The following is a 20,095-nucleotide window of genomic DNA, read 5'->3' on the forward strand; positions in this document are numbered from 1 at the left end:
CTTGCATGTGTAAAGGCATATTATTTGTCACTGAAGAGGTTATATTGTTGCACCTTAATTCATCAGGTTCTAATGTATTTTTCATCTTAATGGACGAATATTAACGATCATATATATATATATATATATATATATATATATATATATATATATATATATATATATATATATATATATATATAGTAATCATTATTAGCAAAATCAGGTCACCAAGTTTCTACTAAATCCAATTAACATTGTCGAATAAGCGTTCGACCAGAGAGTACCCACCTGACGGCGCTTATTCGACCATTACCTGACGGTGTTTACCCCCACCGGGCGGCGGGTGAGGCTATTCGACCGGTAGCGGCCGGCGTTATTCGACCGGAAGGTGACCATGACCGGCAGTCTAGGCCAGAAGGTAAACATGGCCACGTTAGCGAAGCAGCTCTGTCTCCTTATCCTCACCGAGGCTTGCTTTGAGGAGTTCTTCGTAGAATTTAACTTCCTTCATGGTGAGTATAACCGTCCCCAACACTGACTCGTCCTCATTACCTCGTGAGTAAATTTTGTTACTCATAAATAAGAGGTTTTAAAGGAAAGACTTGCTGAGCCACCGAGGCAAGAGTAACTCAAGCAGATATCGGTTATCAGGTAGATTTAACCCGGACCGGCTTATTTATTGGTGAACTTTAATGCATTTTGCTTGATAAATGAGATTATGCTGTCATTTATCGCCCGTTAAATTAGAAATACGTGAAAAGGAAAAGGGTGAGTGATACACCATATTTTCGTGTAGTTGCTAAGAGCGCCTTGGTAGAGTCGCTTATTAATCATTAGATTATTATGGCCTCTCCTTTTGCCACTGGATTAATCTGTTGGTAATGTTCTCCTCAGGTTAGGTTATCACCTTGATCATTAAAATGAATGCCTTAAGGAAGGGTTTACTGCGTAGAGAGAAGCATGACTGGGATCATTTTTGTACCCCTGGGATAACAGATGGGTTGAACTGGGGAGGGATACGAGAGATCATGGAAACTGTGGGGTTATCTAATGTAAAAGTAGGTGAAATGCTCCCAGAAATCAATGAAATCAATAAAAGCCTTACCTAGTGGAGGAGCCTTGATTTCAAATTGAATTTTCAAAGTGTAACTGCGGCATTACCTTCTTTCTCCTGTTAAGTTCGTGGTTACAAGGGTTCATGGGAGGTTTTTACGGGCAGTTTTCAGGTGGTGTGCTTTCACTGACACAGATCTCTGTAATGGTTAATAATTGGAGGTCAATTCAAAATCCTACCTGTTACATAATTTTAATATACAAAATATTCACATTTCAGTATTAGGGTAAATAATGTGAGGTTTTCAAAGATTGTGTCTACCTAGAGAAGTGTTTAAGTAACCCCACATTTCATGGCCCTCCCAACTGTCATATTACTTATTACTGTAAGATGAAAGCAAAGCCCAGTCTGAATCAGTTCTCTATGTGATGTACAACTAATCCACGAGAAATTCAGTTAGATTCTCTTGTTGATAAGGTGGTATGGCTTACGTAAAGAGAGTACAACTTATTTAGTTACATTACAGTTTACATTCCTTAAAACTTCTTTACATGGCCATTGATATGATAGAAATATGTGATGGGAGAATGATGTACACATCATTAAGTGTAATATGTCTTTCCTCATCTTGCAATCATACGTGAATCCTGCAGAGTAGGGAAATGTTTTGAAAATCGTGGAAAATGGAGGGGTAAGTAAATAAAACTCTAACAAATAACCCAGTTCAGTATATTCTTCCCTAAGCTAGCCGGAAACAGCATACATGAATAAATGGAACAATACACATATTGATGCAAGTTTCTAACCACATTTATGCGGATTTGGTGCTCCATCATTAAGACCTCTCAGAATCATTGTATAGGTTGAGGAAATTTTTTCTTAAACGGTGACTTTTGCAGTCTTCTGCTTAAATCAATCAGATTGATGTGATTTTATTGAACAGATATTTCTGACGTGTATGATTTCATTTTAAGATTCATATGTTTGTGTATTGCTAGAAAGCCCTAAAGTGATCAAAATATATGGAGATCATTCACCACAACTGTAACATACTTGTGTATGTTGAGCTACTAAATTGCCATAGATAATTGATGCTGAAGCTTATAGAGTTTACCCTGACTTTTTCAGTTCCATGTCTAAAAGCTGCCATTAGTAAGTGCTTAGGCCTTGCTATCGTTGGAGGTGCTTTTCTGGTGAAGGTTCCACAAATCCTGAAGATCATAGCAGCAAAAAGTGGAGAGGGCATCAGCATTACAGGCAATATTCTAGAGATTACTGCACTTCTTATTAATGTGTCCTACAACTTCGTTAATAGTTATCCTTTCAGGTAAGAAGTTTAGTTTAGTTATCAAAGTATTTATGTTGCAAAGGTAAAGCTTCAGCTACTTACTGGCTAAGGGTTGAGATTGGTCAGATTTGTAAAATGTCATGTAAAGTAGTGCAAAACAAAAAAAAATTCCAGGGTAATTTTTTTCCCCTCATTGTTAACAAAATTGTAAAGTGCAGAGAAACTACATTAATTACTGCACTCATCTGGGAACTAATCACCTGTATTCCCATTCACTCCCTATCCACACCATGTATCATCTTCAGGCATTTTGTTTCTACGTCCACCCTCTTATTAAGGTAGACATGCCATACTATTTGGATAACTGAACCCACAACCATAGCAATATTTGCCATAAGAGGCATCATCTTCTGTTTACACATTCCTTATGAACACACCCTCTTTTACTGTATTATTCACTTCTGGTGGGTAAGATCAATAGGTTAATTATTTCAGTGTATGGTAATTACAGCTTTCCACCACGACTAATGTCTTTTATTGAAATATTTAAGTCTGTTCTGTGACAGAGCTTTATTAATATGTACTTTTCCTAAAAAGTCATTTAATATTTGATTTTTTTTTACACAAAAGCTGTGAATTACATGTATGTAAACCACCTTTGAATCAGTTGAGTATGCATGATGTATTATCATATTATATTACATTTAAACCTAGGCCCTTTTTGTAGGGTTTCAACAGTTTTAAGGCTATATGTAGTAGCAGGGAAAAGATGAACTCTTTTACAGTGAGAATTTTCTTGATGTCTACTACATTCTTCCATTGATGATATAGATTTACCAAAGGTGAATTTTCACTTGAAATGTAACGAAACACTGGTGTAGTTTGGCAACACCAGTGTACATGATACACTGTGAGTGGTATATCTGTTCCAATAACACTGATGGAGCACTAGATGATTTTTTTTCATGGAGAATACGAAAAGTAATGTACTCGTCAATGGGCTGTGGTTTTGTGCTTTGGAAATGATTATTAAAGTTGGAGGAGATATACTACAGTTTTTCATTTGACAAAAGTGAAGAATGAAAGAGTAGATTGTTGTTTAAGGAGGATGAGGTGATGCTGTAAAAACATGTTATAGAGATCAGACTGGAAAACATTTTATACATCTTAATGGATATATTTGCAGTTCTTATGGTGATGGAGTCTTCTTATTGATCCAAACATCCATTATTGGTGCATTGGTGTACCATTTTGGGGGATCAACACAAAAAGGAGTAACATTCTTTGTTACGATTGCATCTATCACTCTCTTCTTCTGCTCAGGCATCATACCACTGAAGATACTTTGGGTCTTCCAGGCATTCAATATTCCTGTAGTTTTTGCAGGCAAGGTAAGCTCTCATGATATTGTCATGTGAAATTTTAAGCATGATTATTTGTAATGCATGACCCATAATTTCTGTTAGTGAGTAGGAAGTGGTTTAATGATCTATGGGTGTGGTTTAATAGTCTATGAAAATAAAGCTCCTAAGAAAAAAAGAAAAGGACTCATGTTTTTCTGACATTTTCTGAAAGTTTTAAAGGTTGATTACACCCAACTATAAAACCTATGCATAACATTTAAATTTTATGTACTTACCAGGATCCTGTTACAGTTATATTATTATAGTAGACTTGTTTCAGAAAAATTACAAGGTTTATTGTGGATTTATATGGGTGAGATTATTTTTTTTTTTTTTATTATACTTTGTCGCTGTCTCCCGTGTTTGCGAGGTAGCACAAGGAAACAGACAAAAGAAATGGCCCAACCCCCCCCCATACACATGTATATACATACGTCCACACACGCAAATATACATACCTACACAGTGAGATTATATAAATGAGAATTTTACTTTTTGAACCAGTGTTTTCATATGAATATTGCAGCCTTTAGTCTTTACCACCACACACATACACACAAAAATGAGGTTAATATTTTTTCTCCTCAGATCAGAATGTGATTGTTCCCTTTTGCTTTGGCAAATCATATACAAAGTAGGTATGGTTTGATATTGGTCTTTTATAAGATCTCATTAGCCTTAAACGTTTTTAAATATTAGAATAAGGCTTTGAAGTCCATATTTGTTAATGCCTGTCTAAAATTTACATTTCTTCACAGATGGTGCAAGCTCTTGCCAACTACAATAATGGTAGCACAGGCCAGCTGTCAGCAGTTACCATAACATTGCTGTTCTTGGGCTCCATGGCACGTATATTCACGTCAATTCAAGAAACTGGTGACTTTATCATCATTGTCACTTTCTGTGTTGCATCCTTTGCCAATGGTGTTTTACTGGCACAATTAATTTATTACTGGAATGTCCCAGCAAAGGTCAAGGAAGAATAAAGTGAAATAGGTTCCAGCTGCTTCTTCATTGATTGAGGAACATTTTATGTAATTAGTATTTTTCGTTGAAGAAGAAAACATGTGAAATACTAAGTTACCAGTAGTTTGTCAATAACAGTTCTGTTGTGGAGTTGAAGTTCAAATGTTTGAGAAGATGCATTCCAAGTACAAGTATTCTTTTCCACATATAGACACTTCCAGGGTGCATTATGAAGAAACTGAATGTATATCTTTTTATAAGATTCTCAGGAATTTGATACTTTATCCTGAAGCATGTCATTTATCAAAAGCATTTTTATATTCACAGTTTTGTTAGTCTATACATTTCTGCAATATTTCTTTTTTTCATTTAATGCTAGTATTGTATTTAATGCTGTGAAGGTTAACAGTAAGAGCTGTATATAGTATGATTTCACAGTATGTTTGCTGTGTTGTTTCCTACAATAGTTTGTAGAAACCATGAAGATGACTGTACAAAATTTTTTAAACTTCAGTTTTGATAAGTAAAATTGTACACATGTAGATATGCTATTTTTCTCATAAGTAATGTGAATTTTGATGAGATTATGTTCATAATTTCAAATATAAGAAGCTGTATATCAGTCAAGTTGTGCATATTTCATATCTTGAATGTACAATATATTTTTTATATTTGATAAGGTGACTGTACATACCACAGTCAAGTGGTTGGAGGACTGGCCATTACTTCCAAAGATCCAAGGATTAATTCAAGGCTATGACAGTGTCGTTACAGGCAAAGGACTTTATCATGTATGTTGTACTCAGTCCAGGTCTGAATGGATACTGGTTCATCCAGGAAGGTGAATTACAGGTTAGCAGTTAGCTTCTATTGAGATTACATGAAAAGCTTACACAGTAGCTGCTAAAGATTCAAAGAGACAGATTTAGTCGGCAAATGTCATATCAGTGTATGGCCCTTGCATCACCTTTAATTCTATTAGTTCAGTTCCTCTTTAGGGATCCTGAGGATCAGCATTCACAAAACTATTTTTTTTTTTTTATTTGGCCATCTTTGCATAGTGGTAGTGTTTATCTTACCTGTGGAAGTCATAGCACTCCACTTAGGTTTTTCCTTTAGGTATTTACAGATTATGGGCCGTTTTAACGTGGAATCTTTTTAGAGTTACGGTTCTTACATAGTTGGTTAGCATAAAGAGTATTTACATAAGGCCAAAAAGTTTTGATTTTAAGAATAAAGAAATTTTCATAAGTTTTAAGCTTAAGATTATTTAGCTTGACTTCTTTTATCATTATATTACCCCATAACTCCCTTTATGGGGCTTCTGCAGCTATTCTACAGTCGAAAACAGAATGAAAATGGATTCCATTTGATACAGCCTCTAAGAAGGTGACTTTTTCCACTCGCTGTAACCAGAAGGTAGCATCCGATAAGACCATTGAAATAACTTAAGAGCATCAAAACTCACCTCAAAGGTTTAAATATGTGAAACAAAAAAAAGCATCTCAGAAAAGAACTGTTAAACCTGCAGTGTTATTAGATTTATAAGTCAGATTTACCGAAATACATCTGTCAGCAGTCTTTTTGTTACTTATGCTTGAATGTTAAATTGTTGCTGTTAGGCATACACTTAAAATCCCCTTTTGTATTTACTGTGATATACACTATATTCTTTGCACCAAAAAAATGTTTATATTATCCCTATTTTATACTTTTTTTTTTTTTTTTTTGCAGATTTTCTGCACTAGCCTCAATGAATTAGTGCCTACTGTAAAGGCCTTGCTTGGATCCTTTCTGTTTCTTTTGGAAAATGATAAAAAATATAGTAGGCGAGGATTTCTAATCCTGTGCTCTTATTCTCTAGTTGCCTTCTATGACATGGAGATACATTAGTTGTGGTCTTTCTCTTCTGTCCTCAAGGGTCATTTATCATTAATATTACTCTTTTTTTTCTAATGTTGAAATCTGCTTTCATGGGTAAAAGTTCTCATTGAGACTAGGCCTTAAGTAAAACATAAAGAAAAGGGTTGGAGAGACAGAAATATGGTGAGAGTAATAATAATCTAATTGGCAGTGTGCTTCGTTATGACAGGAATGGCATGAGAAGGGAAAGACTTCCAGTGCTGAGCAATGTAGGCAAAGAAACAGACATCTATACTGTTAACCCCTGAAGTTACCAACAACCATACAGTAATAATGTGACACAATAGTTTGCTGAATATTATACAGTTTAAATACTGGTGAGCTGGTTCTTGTAGGCTGAGACCACAGCGATATTTCAGGAAAAGAGCAGTACTGTGATGCTGCAGGTGGGCCAAGTGTTAAGTTCAGTTTAGGGAAATTGAGAAATTGAATTACTTTGTAAGTAACTGTCAAGTATGTTAGTGTTAGAACCTCCTCATATATGAGACCAGTACTCTAATCAAGGATGAACGCGTCTTGTATAATCTAAGCAACAATTGGCACAAAATAATCTTTAGCATATGAACAGGACTCCCAGTTTCTTCCAGGGATATGGCGATTTGTGTAATTTAGTGTTTACTGTATTTAGAGCTGAAATTACATAGTCTTCATAAGAAATTAGAAGGTTGTAAGGGGTTTTGATAAATACATGTGAAAAATTGAGTTTTAGAAGTACTGTGAAATGATAGGTAGTTAAGGTGAAACAAAAGGTGATTTGATTCTCTTGGGAGTCCCAGAAAATATGGTAATATTTAATGTCATTTCTTGATTTTTAGGAATGTTGAATGATATAATGTAACATGATAGGGAATATAATGGCCAGAGAGTTTTAATGACAGCTGTGATAACTCTTTTATGTTAGATTACATGTGTACTGCCCAAACAGGGTTGCTGCCTGTATCACTTTATTAACTCAGAATGTACACTGTAGGATTATTAAATTTGGTATCTAATTGTTGGCATCAGGGCCACTGAGAGGAATTTCATTGGGGTACAAAGTTTCTTTCAGCCCCCCTTCCCTTCTTCATTAGTCATCTTGTTTTTATCCACTACTGTTTTATGCCATGAACAATAAGGCCAAAAAGGGTATGGAAGATGAGAGAGGGGTTGATTTTCTGCATTTTCTGAGATACAAGGAAATTCCTAGGCCCCCTTTTGGACCCCCAGGCCCAGGTACAATGTAACCCCTGCACCCAATCTCAGAAGCCCTGGTCGGCATTACCATACTATTTATGAATATTGTATTAACATTTTAGACAAGTTTTGGAATTCCTGGTGTATATAATTTGCGTTTACTCTATGTCTTGAGGTTTGGGGTTGCTTATGGATTTGTGACAGGGTTGGAAGTTTGTAATGTATTACTGGTTAATATCAAGAGTTGCTCATTCTGAACGTAAAGGCTCCATTGCAGCAATTTTCTTGGCCTGAGGAATCTTCTCCCCTGAAAATGGATAATAATGCTTTAAAAGGTTTGTTGGAGCAGCAAGTCTGCTCAAGGAAATTAGGTATACTTGTATTTTTTTTCTAGTCCATGGAATTAAGACGGGACCTGTTTCACAAAATGAATACTAAATGATGTGGGTGTTTACTTGATTCATGCCTTGCAAATGGACATGATGGAGGTAACAACGAAAAAATGGGTGTACAAAAGTGGGGCTCAGATTTAGGTTTGACATTGCTCGGTGCTATACTTTCAGTAACAGTTGAGTGAATTGCTGTTGGAGTTATTTATTTTCAAGAAATAAAATTTGTATGAAGTATGAGCTTCCAATGTGAACATCAATTTTGTTGAATAAACCAAAAGAAATACTTAACTTTTATTTCATCATAATATGTGGCTAGGGTATATAAAAGTACATGGAAGTGGTTGTTTTACCCATGCTCCTATAGACACTGTTCTGATTGAAACACAAAACTCAAAAGTTGAATCACGTTTCCTTCTTTCTATTCTCTCTACCACTGTCAGTAAATTTATGATTGTTATCCTTTCCCAAAAATTCAGCTCCCTTATATTGGATACAATCTTAGTGGCATTCTGACTGACCTTTGTCAGGTCTACGAGTTTAAGATTTTTGGGTGATTAAACAGGAGTCATGATTTCATTTTGGTTCTACTTATGCTATAATTATCTTTCTTAGCTCCATGTACATACATATGAATGTTCAGTGGATGAAAGTTTTTTGACATGAATCTGTTATATCCCAGAATAAGCAAGAGCTTATATATTTGAATTTGATGGGTGGATTGGGTTCATATACTGCCAAATGTCGTATGATACTGTCCCCCATGAGGCTGGAATAAATAAATAAAAATTCCAGACAGGCACAGAAGATGGGGGGCTTGCTTGATGGATCACACATTACTTAAAAGGAGAAGATAGGGCATGAAATTTTGGTGCCTTATCAAACTGAGTAAAAATAACATTACCTCAATTAGGAATAAGTAATCACATAATCATATAGTATAAATGCACTGGAAGTGTAAAATTCCCAGTGATCCAAATGGTAATCACAAAATCAGATATAATAACACAGAGATGGGGGGAAAACTCCAATATATGAAAAGAAACATGATACAATAACACACTTTATTTTCAGAAAAAATTGTAACAAGCCCTATTATTTTGTTCCTTAACTCTAATAATTTGTAAATAACTGAAATCCATTGCCTCTAATGTTTTCATGTTAAGCAAAATTGAGCAACATTCAACACTTGAATCCAGTGACATTTGATATACTGGAAATGTCTGAATCACCCGAAAGTGAAAAGATTTGAAAAGGCCAATGCTTAATTATAAAATGAAATGAAAAGGAATTACGTTGGAGCATGAAGAAAACACAAGTAAATTAAATGAAAAAAAGGACTGAGAGTAGGGTGTAGGAAAATCAGCAATCACAAGTCGGTTATTCACCGAAATTATGAGGGATTCATTAAAGAATTTTGTATTGCACAAGAAAAGAAAAAATGGAAATAGAGAGCATTAAGAAAGAATAACATATATGCGATGGTATGTGGCCCCCATGTAATCTTATCATTACCTAACTTTATTTTCATTAGTATATCTACAGATTATTTTGGGTAAACAATTAGCATTTAAAGTGACTGGTCTCATCTCCAAAGAGTTCAGTTAATTGAGGGTTTACTGTAAAGGATACACTGATTAAATTGCACACATATTCAGAATTCTAACAAAAACATCTACACTACAGTTGGAAAAAAAATTACAGTAAACAACAAAAGGTGAAATGCATTACAGTAGTTTAAAGAAAAGTAATTGCAATCATATACAATGAATTACTACAGCACTTCAGTGACTAGCTACAACTTCAACGTACATGCCATTTTGTATAGTAATGGCTCTGTGTAACCTGTTAAGTAAAGTGATCAGGAATTCAATTGGGTTTGTACAGCTTTGTTTAAAAATAATTCAAAATTACTCGAACACTTGTTTGATATATATTCCAGCAAGTTATCATGGAACATCATCTGAATTTATAAAGTTTTCATAACCCAATTTTGAAGTCACATACTGTCATCATATGTACAAAATCCTACTCTAACAATAAGACAGTAGTTTAAACTTTGGTATGAACATTACGTAAAAAAACTACAAGTAAATGAAATTATGAGGCTTGTTCAAAGATAAAATTGGGAACCTTTTCCTGAATACAGAAACTGAATCCTGGAGTTGGAAATCAAAATCAAGTACCAGGATATGTTTTATAACAAGCAGGGATTATTAACAAGTGTGTGCATGCATATATCTAACATAAATAAGATGGTTGTTAGAAACGGAGGTATGATAGGGAAAGTGAACAAAATGAGAAATATAGGAAAGAGATATGTGGATGTAATGGTGCTTAAACAAATTAGGATTATGTGAGGAGGTAGTATGAGTATCTATACAGGATGAAGTAAGATGAAAAGGGAAGGGTAGCATTTGAATATGGTGTGTGAAAGTTGACACCTTTATAAAGATCATATTGGGGACAGTGATGGATGTCCATCTGTTGGATGCAAATATGGAGCCATTTTCAAAGATGGTAAAACCTTAGAAGATCCTGAACAAGCTAGTATGATATGAATTCATGCAACAGCATCCTGAATGTAGACAGACTATTTGTAGAAAAAAGAATTATCCCATATGAACACAAAGGCTTCAGTTTAAAGTTATACATTTTAAGGCATTATAGTACATCTATGTGGCTACAAAAATGAGCTTCCTTAATCTTAACCATTAAAAATTACTTCATAATGAGCTGAATTAAATCACCACATCTTATATTCTTAAGTGCATTTTACAGGAAGTGAAAGAAACAATCACTGTGAACTGATAACAAGGCATTTAAGAGACAATTTCACTGTAATAACAATAAGGCATTATCTCTTAATTCATTGCACACTAATTCATAGCACAATCACGCTAATGTATGGATTAAAAATCTGACGAGAAATTAATTCATTCAGCTATGGGGAAATGGCTTTAAGGAAAATTCCTCTACTTCAATTCAAATTGTGGTAAGAGTAAATGGACTAACACCAGGATTCTTTAACTCAATGAAAACAAACTACTGTAACTATTTAGATTTGGTCATGGAGGCATGGATGTAAAAATATACAGGAAGTGTTTATGCACTTTTTCTATCCATGAGATTAAGATACTGGTGAATATATAATCCATTTATGTATCACAGTTTAAAAAATAAGGTTTCCAAAGGAATTCCTCAAATGATAGCCATGGGCAAATCTGCCTAAGATTGCCTACAAAAACCCTGGAAAGACACAGTACAAGATAAGAGATTTGTGCAAAGACAAATGGGTTCTATACAAGTATGAATCATGCTATTTACATTATAACTAACCTTTTCAGATTTAATTATACAAGCACAGTCTTCCAATAAACATTAGTACTTATTTCACTTATTCAGACACGTCTCAGAATGAACATTTTGATTACATACAAATAATATTAAGCTCTTGTCTGTATATCCAACTATTCCAACTGATATGAAGAGAATATGTATAAGGCAGCATGTAATAAGCTGAGCTCAAGGCTCATTCTTACAGGAGTAAATTCCAGTGATAAAGAATTGTTGGCGTAATTCATAAAACTGTTCTACAGATCTAAGGTTAGTTGACATTATCATTCATACATCTGCTTGAAATGGTAGGAAATAGTCTTTATCAAGAACCATACTAACCTACAGTTACTTCCCCTGTCACAACAGAAATGTCCTTTGAATTAAAGTTTTGGAATTTTTTTGAGTGACAGGAAATCAGCAGATCCTAACAAAGGAGTATAAAGATAAAAACAAACAATGCTTTCAGGTCCTTTAGGCTAATTTCACACACAGCTCTGAATGTCTGAAGTGAAAATATAAAAATGACTCTAGTGTTAGAATTAAAACTAAAGCAGGGTGATACAGAACTTGAAAATGAACCCCCATGTGGTTATCCATCTGATTTTCAAATAAAAGATGTGAAAATTTTATATTTTAAAAATTTTCCAAACTCAATCTAACCAAAAGGAATTCTTGAAATGCTGAGCTTATATAAAAAATTTCAAGGGTAAGTATGGTATGACATAATAATGCTGAACTGAAAGCTAGAGAAGCTCCTGAAGAAACAGTGACAAAACCAATTTTTGCAAACCTCCTCTAACAATAGAAACTTAAAAAATACATAAATTATGTAATTAAATAAATATGTGGTTTACAGGGGGCTGACTCCACTGTATGAGACCTTAGGTCAAAAGTGTGTAAAGTTGTATGTATGTCTGTGTGGAGTGAGTGCAAGAAAACTGAGCACTTAGTGTTCAGTATCTTCACTGTGAAAATTTAGTGTTGGACGTTAGGGGTCATGTGATATGATGAATTGGTGTTTGTAATTTTGGAGGTGGGCAGATGCAGTTTCAAATGGGTGTTTGTCAAGTGGAATGGAAATGACAATTGGGTTGGGAGGGCAGCTGCTTAAAGCTTGCCGAGTCAATATAGTGTGCTTACCTTTTGTCAATATCGTGTTTGTTGGTGGAGGGGTACCTGAGAGTATTTATGTTGTTGTGAGAGCCAGAGGTAAGCTCTATATTTTTTACCGGGATTTGGTGGCTGATTAGAAAGAGGTTCAGGTGGAAGGGGTCTAGTGTTGCTGTAAAGAACTGAGTACTAAGAATACTGAAGAGAGATTATATTGGAAATATGTGTTCATTATGAGGTGCTGAATGTAACCGGTTGACTAAGTTGCTGGCTATTATCTTACATACTCTGTTTTGTGAGGTTTGCATCTTTGTTAGATTTGCTTTTTACAAGTTGGATGACCAAGCATTTTGAGAAGGTGCAGTCTGAATTGATGTCTGTCTGGGTGAAGGTGACTACTATGAGGATGCAGATATTTCCTTTAGAGTGAGTCACTTTTAATATGTTTGTTGTTGCCTAAGCAGGGTCTTGATACTGTGATATGGTATGTGAGGTAATCCGCATGTGAGAGGACTTTCAAAGTCAGTTCTATGAGAGTGATATGAGGTTATGTACAAAAAGATTTAAGAAGGCTAGAGAAACAACTGCTCCTTGGGTGAATCCACCATAAAGCTTGAGGATTCGGGAAGTGAAACCCTTAAGAGTGACTGACTCTACCTTAATCACAGGGATTTTTCATAATAAATATCACAAAAAGATAACATACGAACTAAGGAGATATGTGGTAGCCACATAAGGAAAAGTGAGCTCCTGGTCTGACCTCATGACATCATTTGGTTTAGGCCCAGATAAGTTCAGTCGAGCATGACAAAATATGGCCTTGCTTATACTTAGTGAGGTGGTAGATGTTGACAAAAATGAGCGAAACATGAACTATAGACTAAGATGTTTAATATCCCTGCCCAAGTATCACATTTATAAGAATGGCAGTCCTCATATATGAGGGTGAACTATACAGTACCTTTAATACAACTTACTGAGGCTGCAGTATCTCTCCTGTGTTTCACATTTCTTTTAACAATATAAACTTTATTCCTTTTACGTGAACATGAACAACATCTGAGCTTATAATCTTAATTATGAACTTTCACTGTCCATCTTCTGATTGAAATTTTTCACATAGGTACGACTTACTTATGAAGGCTGTAAAATGCATGGAAACAATTAACACAAAACCCATGGCATAGTAAATGAAACTTTTCAACAGCTTTAGTATCTATATATGGAAACAAAATGAAATTAGCACATAATCTATGGCATGGTCAGTGAACTAGTTCAACTTTAGTATCTAAATGTAAAAATAATTGAAACTGTTAGCTCACTCTTGATAACATTTTCTAAAGAAAAAATATTATCAAACAATAAAAAGTATCACATACCATATCAACTAATAAAATATGTTTTAAAAAAATATAATCTTCAACTAAAAACATACTGAAAGCACCAGTTAATAATCGACAGAAAATATCAAAAGCAAGCTTCTCAGTAAGTTCTTTTAATATCAAATTCATAATAAGAATGAGCATAATGTTCTGTATCATTTTTCATGTGCAAATTTTGTTCTTTGTACTAAAAAATATGGAAAAGGAATGAATAACTTTTGTTGAAATTTACCACTCATCTTGTGTAGTTTCAAAGAGGTTAAGATATATATGTTTCATCTATTTGCTCATGTGCACTAACACTCTCTGTTCTCTTATGATGGTCACCAAAATTGATCATAATTATATCAATGCTAAGCTGATCAAGACGTCGTACGAACTGACAGACTTTTCCACATGAGCTGTTAAAAGGTACATCTTCCACGATTAAGTCCGGAGGATCTTCTAAAGTAAGGTGACCTCGAATTCGTTGCACTCTATGAAGAGTTACATTTTCAGGCTTGGTTTCAAAAAGTTCTTCTGAAAGGCTTGCAGGGATGCAAATGAGAACATCTGCCCCTCTGGTGGAATTTTTAAGAGCTTCATGATATATCTTAGCTGTCATCTCATGCAATCCTTCAGCTGATCTTGAACCTCCAACATCATATGTAAACACAGATTTTTCAATTCGGTACTTACGACCTTCATCAGTCACAGCCATAACATTAATTCTCCTCATGAGCAAGAAAGTGGGAGGAGTGTACATATTGGAGAATACAACATGCATGTTCACATGAGGAGGTTGCTGGACAATATGCTCATGAACTCTAATCATAGTTTTTGTTACTCCTCCTTGATGAAGGAAACCATAGAAAATAACACAAAAAATATTCCAAACATGCCACAGAAGAAAGAAAAAATGCTTTTTTGCTTGAACTTTTTTACTAGATAAAAGATAAACATCATCTGAATGAAGAATAACAAGGGGAAGTAATGTTGGCAACAAGAATCTTGGTTCTTGATGAGGTATTGTTGATAGCACAAAAACTGGCACAATAAAGGTGCTCAGAAGCATTGTGGCCATACAGAACACTCTTGGTTTTCTAGTCATATCATTTGCAATGAAACTTGCCAAGTACTTGGACACTGACCACAAGCCAAGAAATCCCAAAACTCCATGAAGGAGAGGTAAGTTTACTGCAAGATGCAAATAATAAGGATGAAGGCCATGAGCAGCTAGATTGTTTTCCTGTGCATTATAAAGCAAAAAGTTGATTGGTGTTACAATAAAAGATCTACCCGTTACATTCCAGAATATAAGCTCTGTGAGGGTTGTAGAACCATAATACAAAGAATCGGCCAACACACAAATAATGAATGTGGCCACAACACCTGGAAGCAAACTAAGACACCTCAGATTAAAATACGAGAAATCCACTTCTTTTGTCACCACACCTCTTTGAAGCCAGTACGCAATGGGAATAAAGGAATATATAACAAATGTAGGCCGTACAAATACTCCATATGTCACAATTACTGATATGATGGCACTATCAACATAATTATAAGCTGGTAATTTGCTTTTAATGCGAACAAATTTCACTTTTTCTTGAATAGTGTTCGCAGATTCATAGAGGTCTTGCAAAATATTCTCCTTTCGGATAACTTTTGTGCTGTCAACCATGGATTCACACACTCGCCATAATAACACTGCCATGAGAATAAGTTCAATTGTATTTGAAAATGTTCTTGTTGCATATACCAGCATAATATATGAACTAGCAAACACTTCCACACAACACCATGGTCTGATGTAACACATTTTGGCTATCCTGTATATACTAAAATCTGCTATGAATGATAAAAATGTTATAAAAATCCTTGGGGCAACAAGTAACATATTTGGGGTCAGTAGTTCATAACCCAAGTACTGTGTGCAAAAAGGAGCTGCATATTTCAAGATGAAATATGGTAAAGACACCACAGAGGAAAATGTGACAGATCTGATGGGGTTCTCAGTATGAAATTCCCAGGGTTTTCTAGCATCTATGCTCAGTATGTCACCTGGAAGAATATGACAAAATCTAATTATCTGAGATTATGAAACATTAAAATCAAAATATGTATAGATTTGTTCTTGATCCTTTACAAAAGAACATCAAGCTTAAAGCAGTCAGTAAAAATACTCAAGACTAGTAACTAATTCAACCTGTAAATGCATTACAATATCACATACAGGTAAAACTTGATTGTTCAAGAACCTAATTATCCGTACAAGCATATAAGAAAAGGCAGGTACTAAAATTTGTATCCCATGGAGCTTTAAAATTTACTGGCCTTCAAAAGAAGAACAAGTTATGTGATTAGGTACATACGTGCCATTACTTGTACAGACTGATGGAACTCATCTGGGTGAATATATCCAGTCTGCACAGTAGCTAGATACAGCCGAGCCATAGCTAACATCCACCAGAGTATGGAGCTGTCTTTCACCCTATAACAAATAAGCCAGTAAAAAATCATATCCATGCTAGAAAAAGTGCACGGCATATATTCAAAAGAAGCAAACCATGCATAACATCTATGTAAAAATGTGTTTTTCATTCTAATCAGGTTTTATTTTTTATGCAACTAATGAAAGACAGCAGAAACATCAAATAACTAACTACTGTATATGGCCCAGATTCATTTCTAAAAATCAGCATACCTGAATAATTACAACCTATATCACTCGAAAATCAATACTATGTAAAGCTCTCAATTTCATTAAGAACTGCTGTTGAGCATTTGGGAAAAGTGTTTGCAGTTGTCCAACAGACGCTAGTTCTAAGTGCTTGCTAATGCTTTTTAACCAGGTTAATATACAGTGGCTTATGTAACAATAAACATGCAAAATAGAAATCTAAAAATCCTGACTTACTAGTTCTTTGTTCATCACCTCTATTTGTACTAATCTCACCAAATTCTCACCAATGCATTAATAAGATATCCTTTAGAGTAGTAGATGTATCGTATCAGGGTCATCACCATTCAATGCAAGTCGAGCAACGATTAGCTTTTTTTTTACTTATAAATGTAGTCTCTTCAATATCCCTGGGAATGGAGGAGAGAGAATACTACCCAAAAATATCTTGCATGTCATAGAAGGTGACTAGAGGGGTTCAAATGGGGTGGTGTGTGGCAATGGGGGAGTTTTGGAAATGCTCTCCTCAGATATCATTTCTTTCCAAAAGAAAAAGAGGAAGAAAGCACTGTTATTGGTGCAATCTTAAGGCAAGAAATGGCAAATAAATATGGAAAAAAGAGGGCAAAATGTGCGGATCATTACTCTGCTTACATTTAGTAATGACTACCTTGATCTGATTCTTCTACCATTTTAATGAATGCCTTTGGAATTAATACACTACAAAAATTGTGGTAATAACCATGGTTCATCATTTCAAAATACCAAATGGAAATAGAAATGTTAAAAGAGTGAGTAATTTTTGAAATACTGGTATTCAACAGAATAAGATACATGCCTGTCTTTTCTTATAATTATGTTCTTCCTGATGAAAAAAGTAAAAAAAATATGGAATGCAAATGACAGCAAGATGAATGACATGGAATGCAAATGACAGCAAGATGAATGACAACTGGTGACATACTGCATTGGCCTAATTATTCATTCTAAGAATGTCTTGACAAAGGAAGGTGGGGCTTTCAAAGTGAGAAAACATTTAACTTTTAATATGTTCTTCACAAATTACATCAACCTAAGCTTAACTAGGATTTTCAAAGACATTTGTGACTATAACATCATATGTATACACATTTCAACTCTTCATTTTCTAAATTTCTATATAGCAGACAAAAGATTTCTATCTTTTATCAATCATCACAAAATGCCATAAAAATATATGACAAGGAGATAAATAAACTACTGTGTTGTGTATTACAATGAAGAATATTTATTGATCTATGAGTGGTTGGCATCTCTTGCAAGTCTCCAACAAGGGAACTTTCATGTCCAAGCAGCAACTGGCTAATTCATGAATTAATATCTGAATTTCAGGACCAGAAAAAAAATTATCATCTTTTAGCTTAACCAAAATAGTTTGCAATACTTCCCTCTGCCTCACTGCCCTGGCCACTTTGCAACATCTTACTGTTAAGTTGCTGAATGCTGTCACAATAATCTCCTATCTATAGTTCTACTCAGGTAATTGTAACAGTCACATCCATACAAGGTTATGTGACTAAAACAAAACATAACCATTTATGGAAACATGCTTATCCACTTACTATGGGGTTAACTTAAACTAAGACTCATCTGTTCCTAGCACTACCTCTCTTATGCGAGAAACTGCAAACGAGTACGAAAGAAAGAAAAAAGGAAACATACTTAACGATATGATCTTTCGTCAAAGTTTGTCAATAAATAAAAGCAATGGACAATGTTTAGGGAGAAAAGTATGAATACCACAACTGAGGTATTCTTCTGTAAGTAGAAGTAACGAGAGTGTGCCTTGGTCTACCACCTACTGTGTGGTCCACAGTCTGCTTCAGCATGCTAAATGTTAGTAAGAGAAGGCTAATCTAGCACCCAAACTACCATTTCTGTCAAAAATCACATAATACAAAGAAAATGCTCTGACAACCAAGGTGTTTTGTATCTTCTGTTTTAAATTTTTGAAAACTGGAAATAGTTATCCACTGTCATCTTAAGTTGAAAGGCAGTTGGTAGATACGACTGATGCATGCATACTATTGTCATTTTCATGATGCTCGTCCATTTTTACAGAAGCAGAAGTTCTGTTTAGCTCTGCATCAATATTAGCTTTGGAATATTCAATGATTTTGTAATCCATTGCAAATGTGATGTATATATTACAATAATTATCCGAGAATGATTTGGAGCACAATCTTTAATTCAACCGTATTAAATAATGAGGTACGGTTATGTGCATCACGGAAAATGAGTAGTTAGCAACGTAAAAAAAAAAAAAAATCAACAGAAATAACCAAAACCTCATCTAACTTCCTCAAGTCACAAAAGTACCTTAATGTTTAATATTCTACTCGAAATATACCAAACACATCCTTGTATGAGCATCATGCATATCCTGGTAAATGTCAACACACAGACGACAGATCAAGCTGTCTTACAATCCCTTGCACCAAAACCAATTCAATGTTGGTATATTCGTATTAAATCTCCATTTTACCTTTTGTGGTGAGGAAATGTAAGGTTTTCATGACTAGATCATTATCCTTCACATTAATGAAGTTGGTGAGGATAGTGAAGCTGTGAGGATACGTAGTGTATTACCCTTCACTTAATAAGTTGTTAATTTGTCTAGAATACTGGGATTGATTTTGTATATGTTACATTCAGCGAGCTGTTTTGGTATAAGTCATAACCCTTAACTTAATTTAAGGTTCCTAAAACCTAAATTCCACCCTAGACTTGCTATGCGGTACGGGGTCAACTCCCATTTTCGTGGGTAAGACCTCAAATCATCTTTAATACACTCCGTAAACTTACCTTAATCTTGAGAGCCTATTGGAAGGATTTTTACTGAAGGTAGCTCGGTTCTTGGGCTTCTTCCTACATTCCATGATGGTAATTGTACAAGGTCGAGGCAGACGAGCAGTTGACGATCCTGCAATTGTGTTGTTTACATGCGTCCCGGGTGACGCAGACCTTGCTTTCCGCAGGATGAACGACCATCTTATCCATTTATAGTTTATATTGTACAATTAACGAAAGGATGGTCAATTCTCTCTTTTTTTCTAACTCCCCTAATACGAAGAAAAATTTTATCCTTTTAATTTTCACATAATTAACAAGAATATGATTATTTTTTTCCCTACGATGACCAAGGACGTTATCCCTTTCTCTTCATTTTCGTCGCGTTAATGAGGATAATTGGTAGTTTGTTTCTTTTCTTCCAAGGATAAATAAAGGTATTGTTCATTCTAGTCATTTTTCGTAGAATAGCATTTATTCATTAACTTATCCTAGCATAAACATTGATATAACCTATCTATTACTTTCCTTAATGTATTATTTACCCTCATTCTCTCTCTAAAATGAACTAATATAACATTTACGCGTATTTACT

General features: G+C 34.7%; 2 protein-coding genes across 2 annotated transcripts; one reads left to right on the forward strand and one right to left on the reverse strand.

The window, feature by feature from the left end:
- Positions 1-323: 323 nt before the first annotated feature.
- On the forward strand, positions 324-8,462 carry LOC139748276 (mannose-P-dolichol utilization defect 1 protein homolog). The gene is made up of 4 exons (XM_071661248.1): positions 324-494; positions 2,165-2,363; positions 3,511-3,715; positions 4,486-8,462. The coding sequence occupies exons 1-4, from the start codon at positions 377-379 to the stop codon at positions 4,711-4,713; spliced, it is 750 nt and encodes a 249-aa protein (XP_071517349.1). The 5' UTR covers positions 324-376; the 3' UTR covers positions 4,714-8,462.
- Positions 8,463-9,230: 768 nt separating this feature from the next.
- PIG-Z (phosphatidylinositol glycan anchor biosynthesis class Z) lies at positions 9,231-19,679 on the reverse strand. Its single transcript, XM_071661247.1, has 3 exons — positions 19,516-19,679; positions 16,364-16,482; positions 9,231-16,052 (listed from the first exon to the last, which is right to left on the reverse strand). The coding sequence occupies exons 1-3, from the start codon at positions 19,587-19,589 to the stop codon at positions 14,269-14,271; spliced, it is 1,977 nt and encodes a 658-aa protein (XP_071517348.1). The 5' UTR covers positions 19,590-19,679; the 3' UTR covers positions 9,231-14,268.
- Positions 19,680-20,095: the final 416 nt, after the last annotated feature.

Source organism: Panulirus ornatus, chromosome 73 (assembly GCF_036320965.1).
Source record: "Panulirus ornatus isolate Po-2019 chromosome 73, ASM3632096v1, whole genome shotgun sequence".
In the NCBI taxonomy this organism is placed as follows: Eukaryota; Metazoa; Arthropoda; class Malacostraca; order Decapoda; family Palinuridae; genus Panulirus; species Panulirus ornatus.

Excerpts from the sequence above, each read along its gene's own strand:
- LOC139748276 (XM_071661248.1), top strand. The coding sequence starts at position 377 with ATGACCGGCAGTCTAGGCCAGAAGGTAAACATGGCCACGTTAGCGAAG. Across the intron at positions 495-2,164 it reads AGAATTTAACTTCCTTCATG|TTCCATGTCTAAAAGCTGCC; the intron begins GTGAGTATAACC and ends TGACTTTTTCAG. Across the intron at positions 2,364-3,510 it reads GTTAATAGTTATCCTTTCAG|TTCTTATGGTGATGGAGTCT; the intron begins GTAAGAAGTTTA and ends ATATATTTGCAG.
- PIG-Z (XM_071661247.1), bottom strand. The coding sequence starts at position 19,589 with ATGGAATGTAGGAAGAAGCCCAAGAACCGAGCTACCTTCAGTAAAAAT. Across the intron at positions 16,483-19,515 it reads AATAGGCTCTCAAGATTAAG|GGTGAAAGACAGCTCCATAC; the intron begins GTAAGTTTACGG and ends TATTTGTTATAG. Across the intron at positions 16,053-16,363 it reads GTCTGTACAAGTAATGGCAC|GTGACATACTGAGCATAGAT; the intron begins GTATGTACCTAA and ends ATATTCTTCCAG.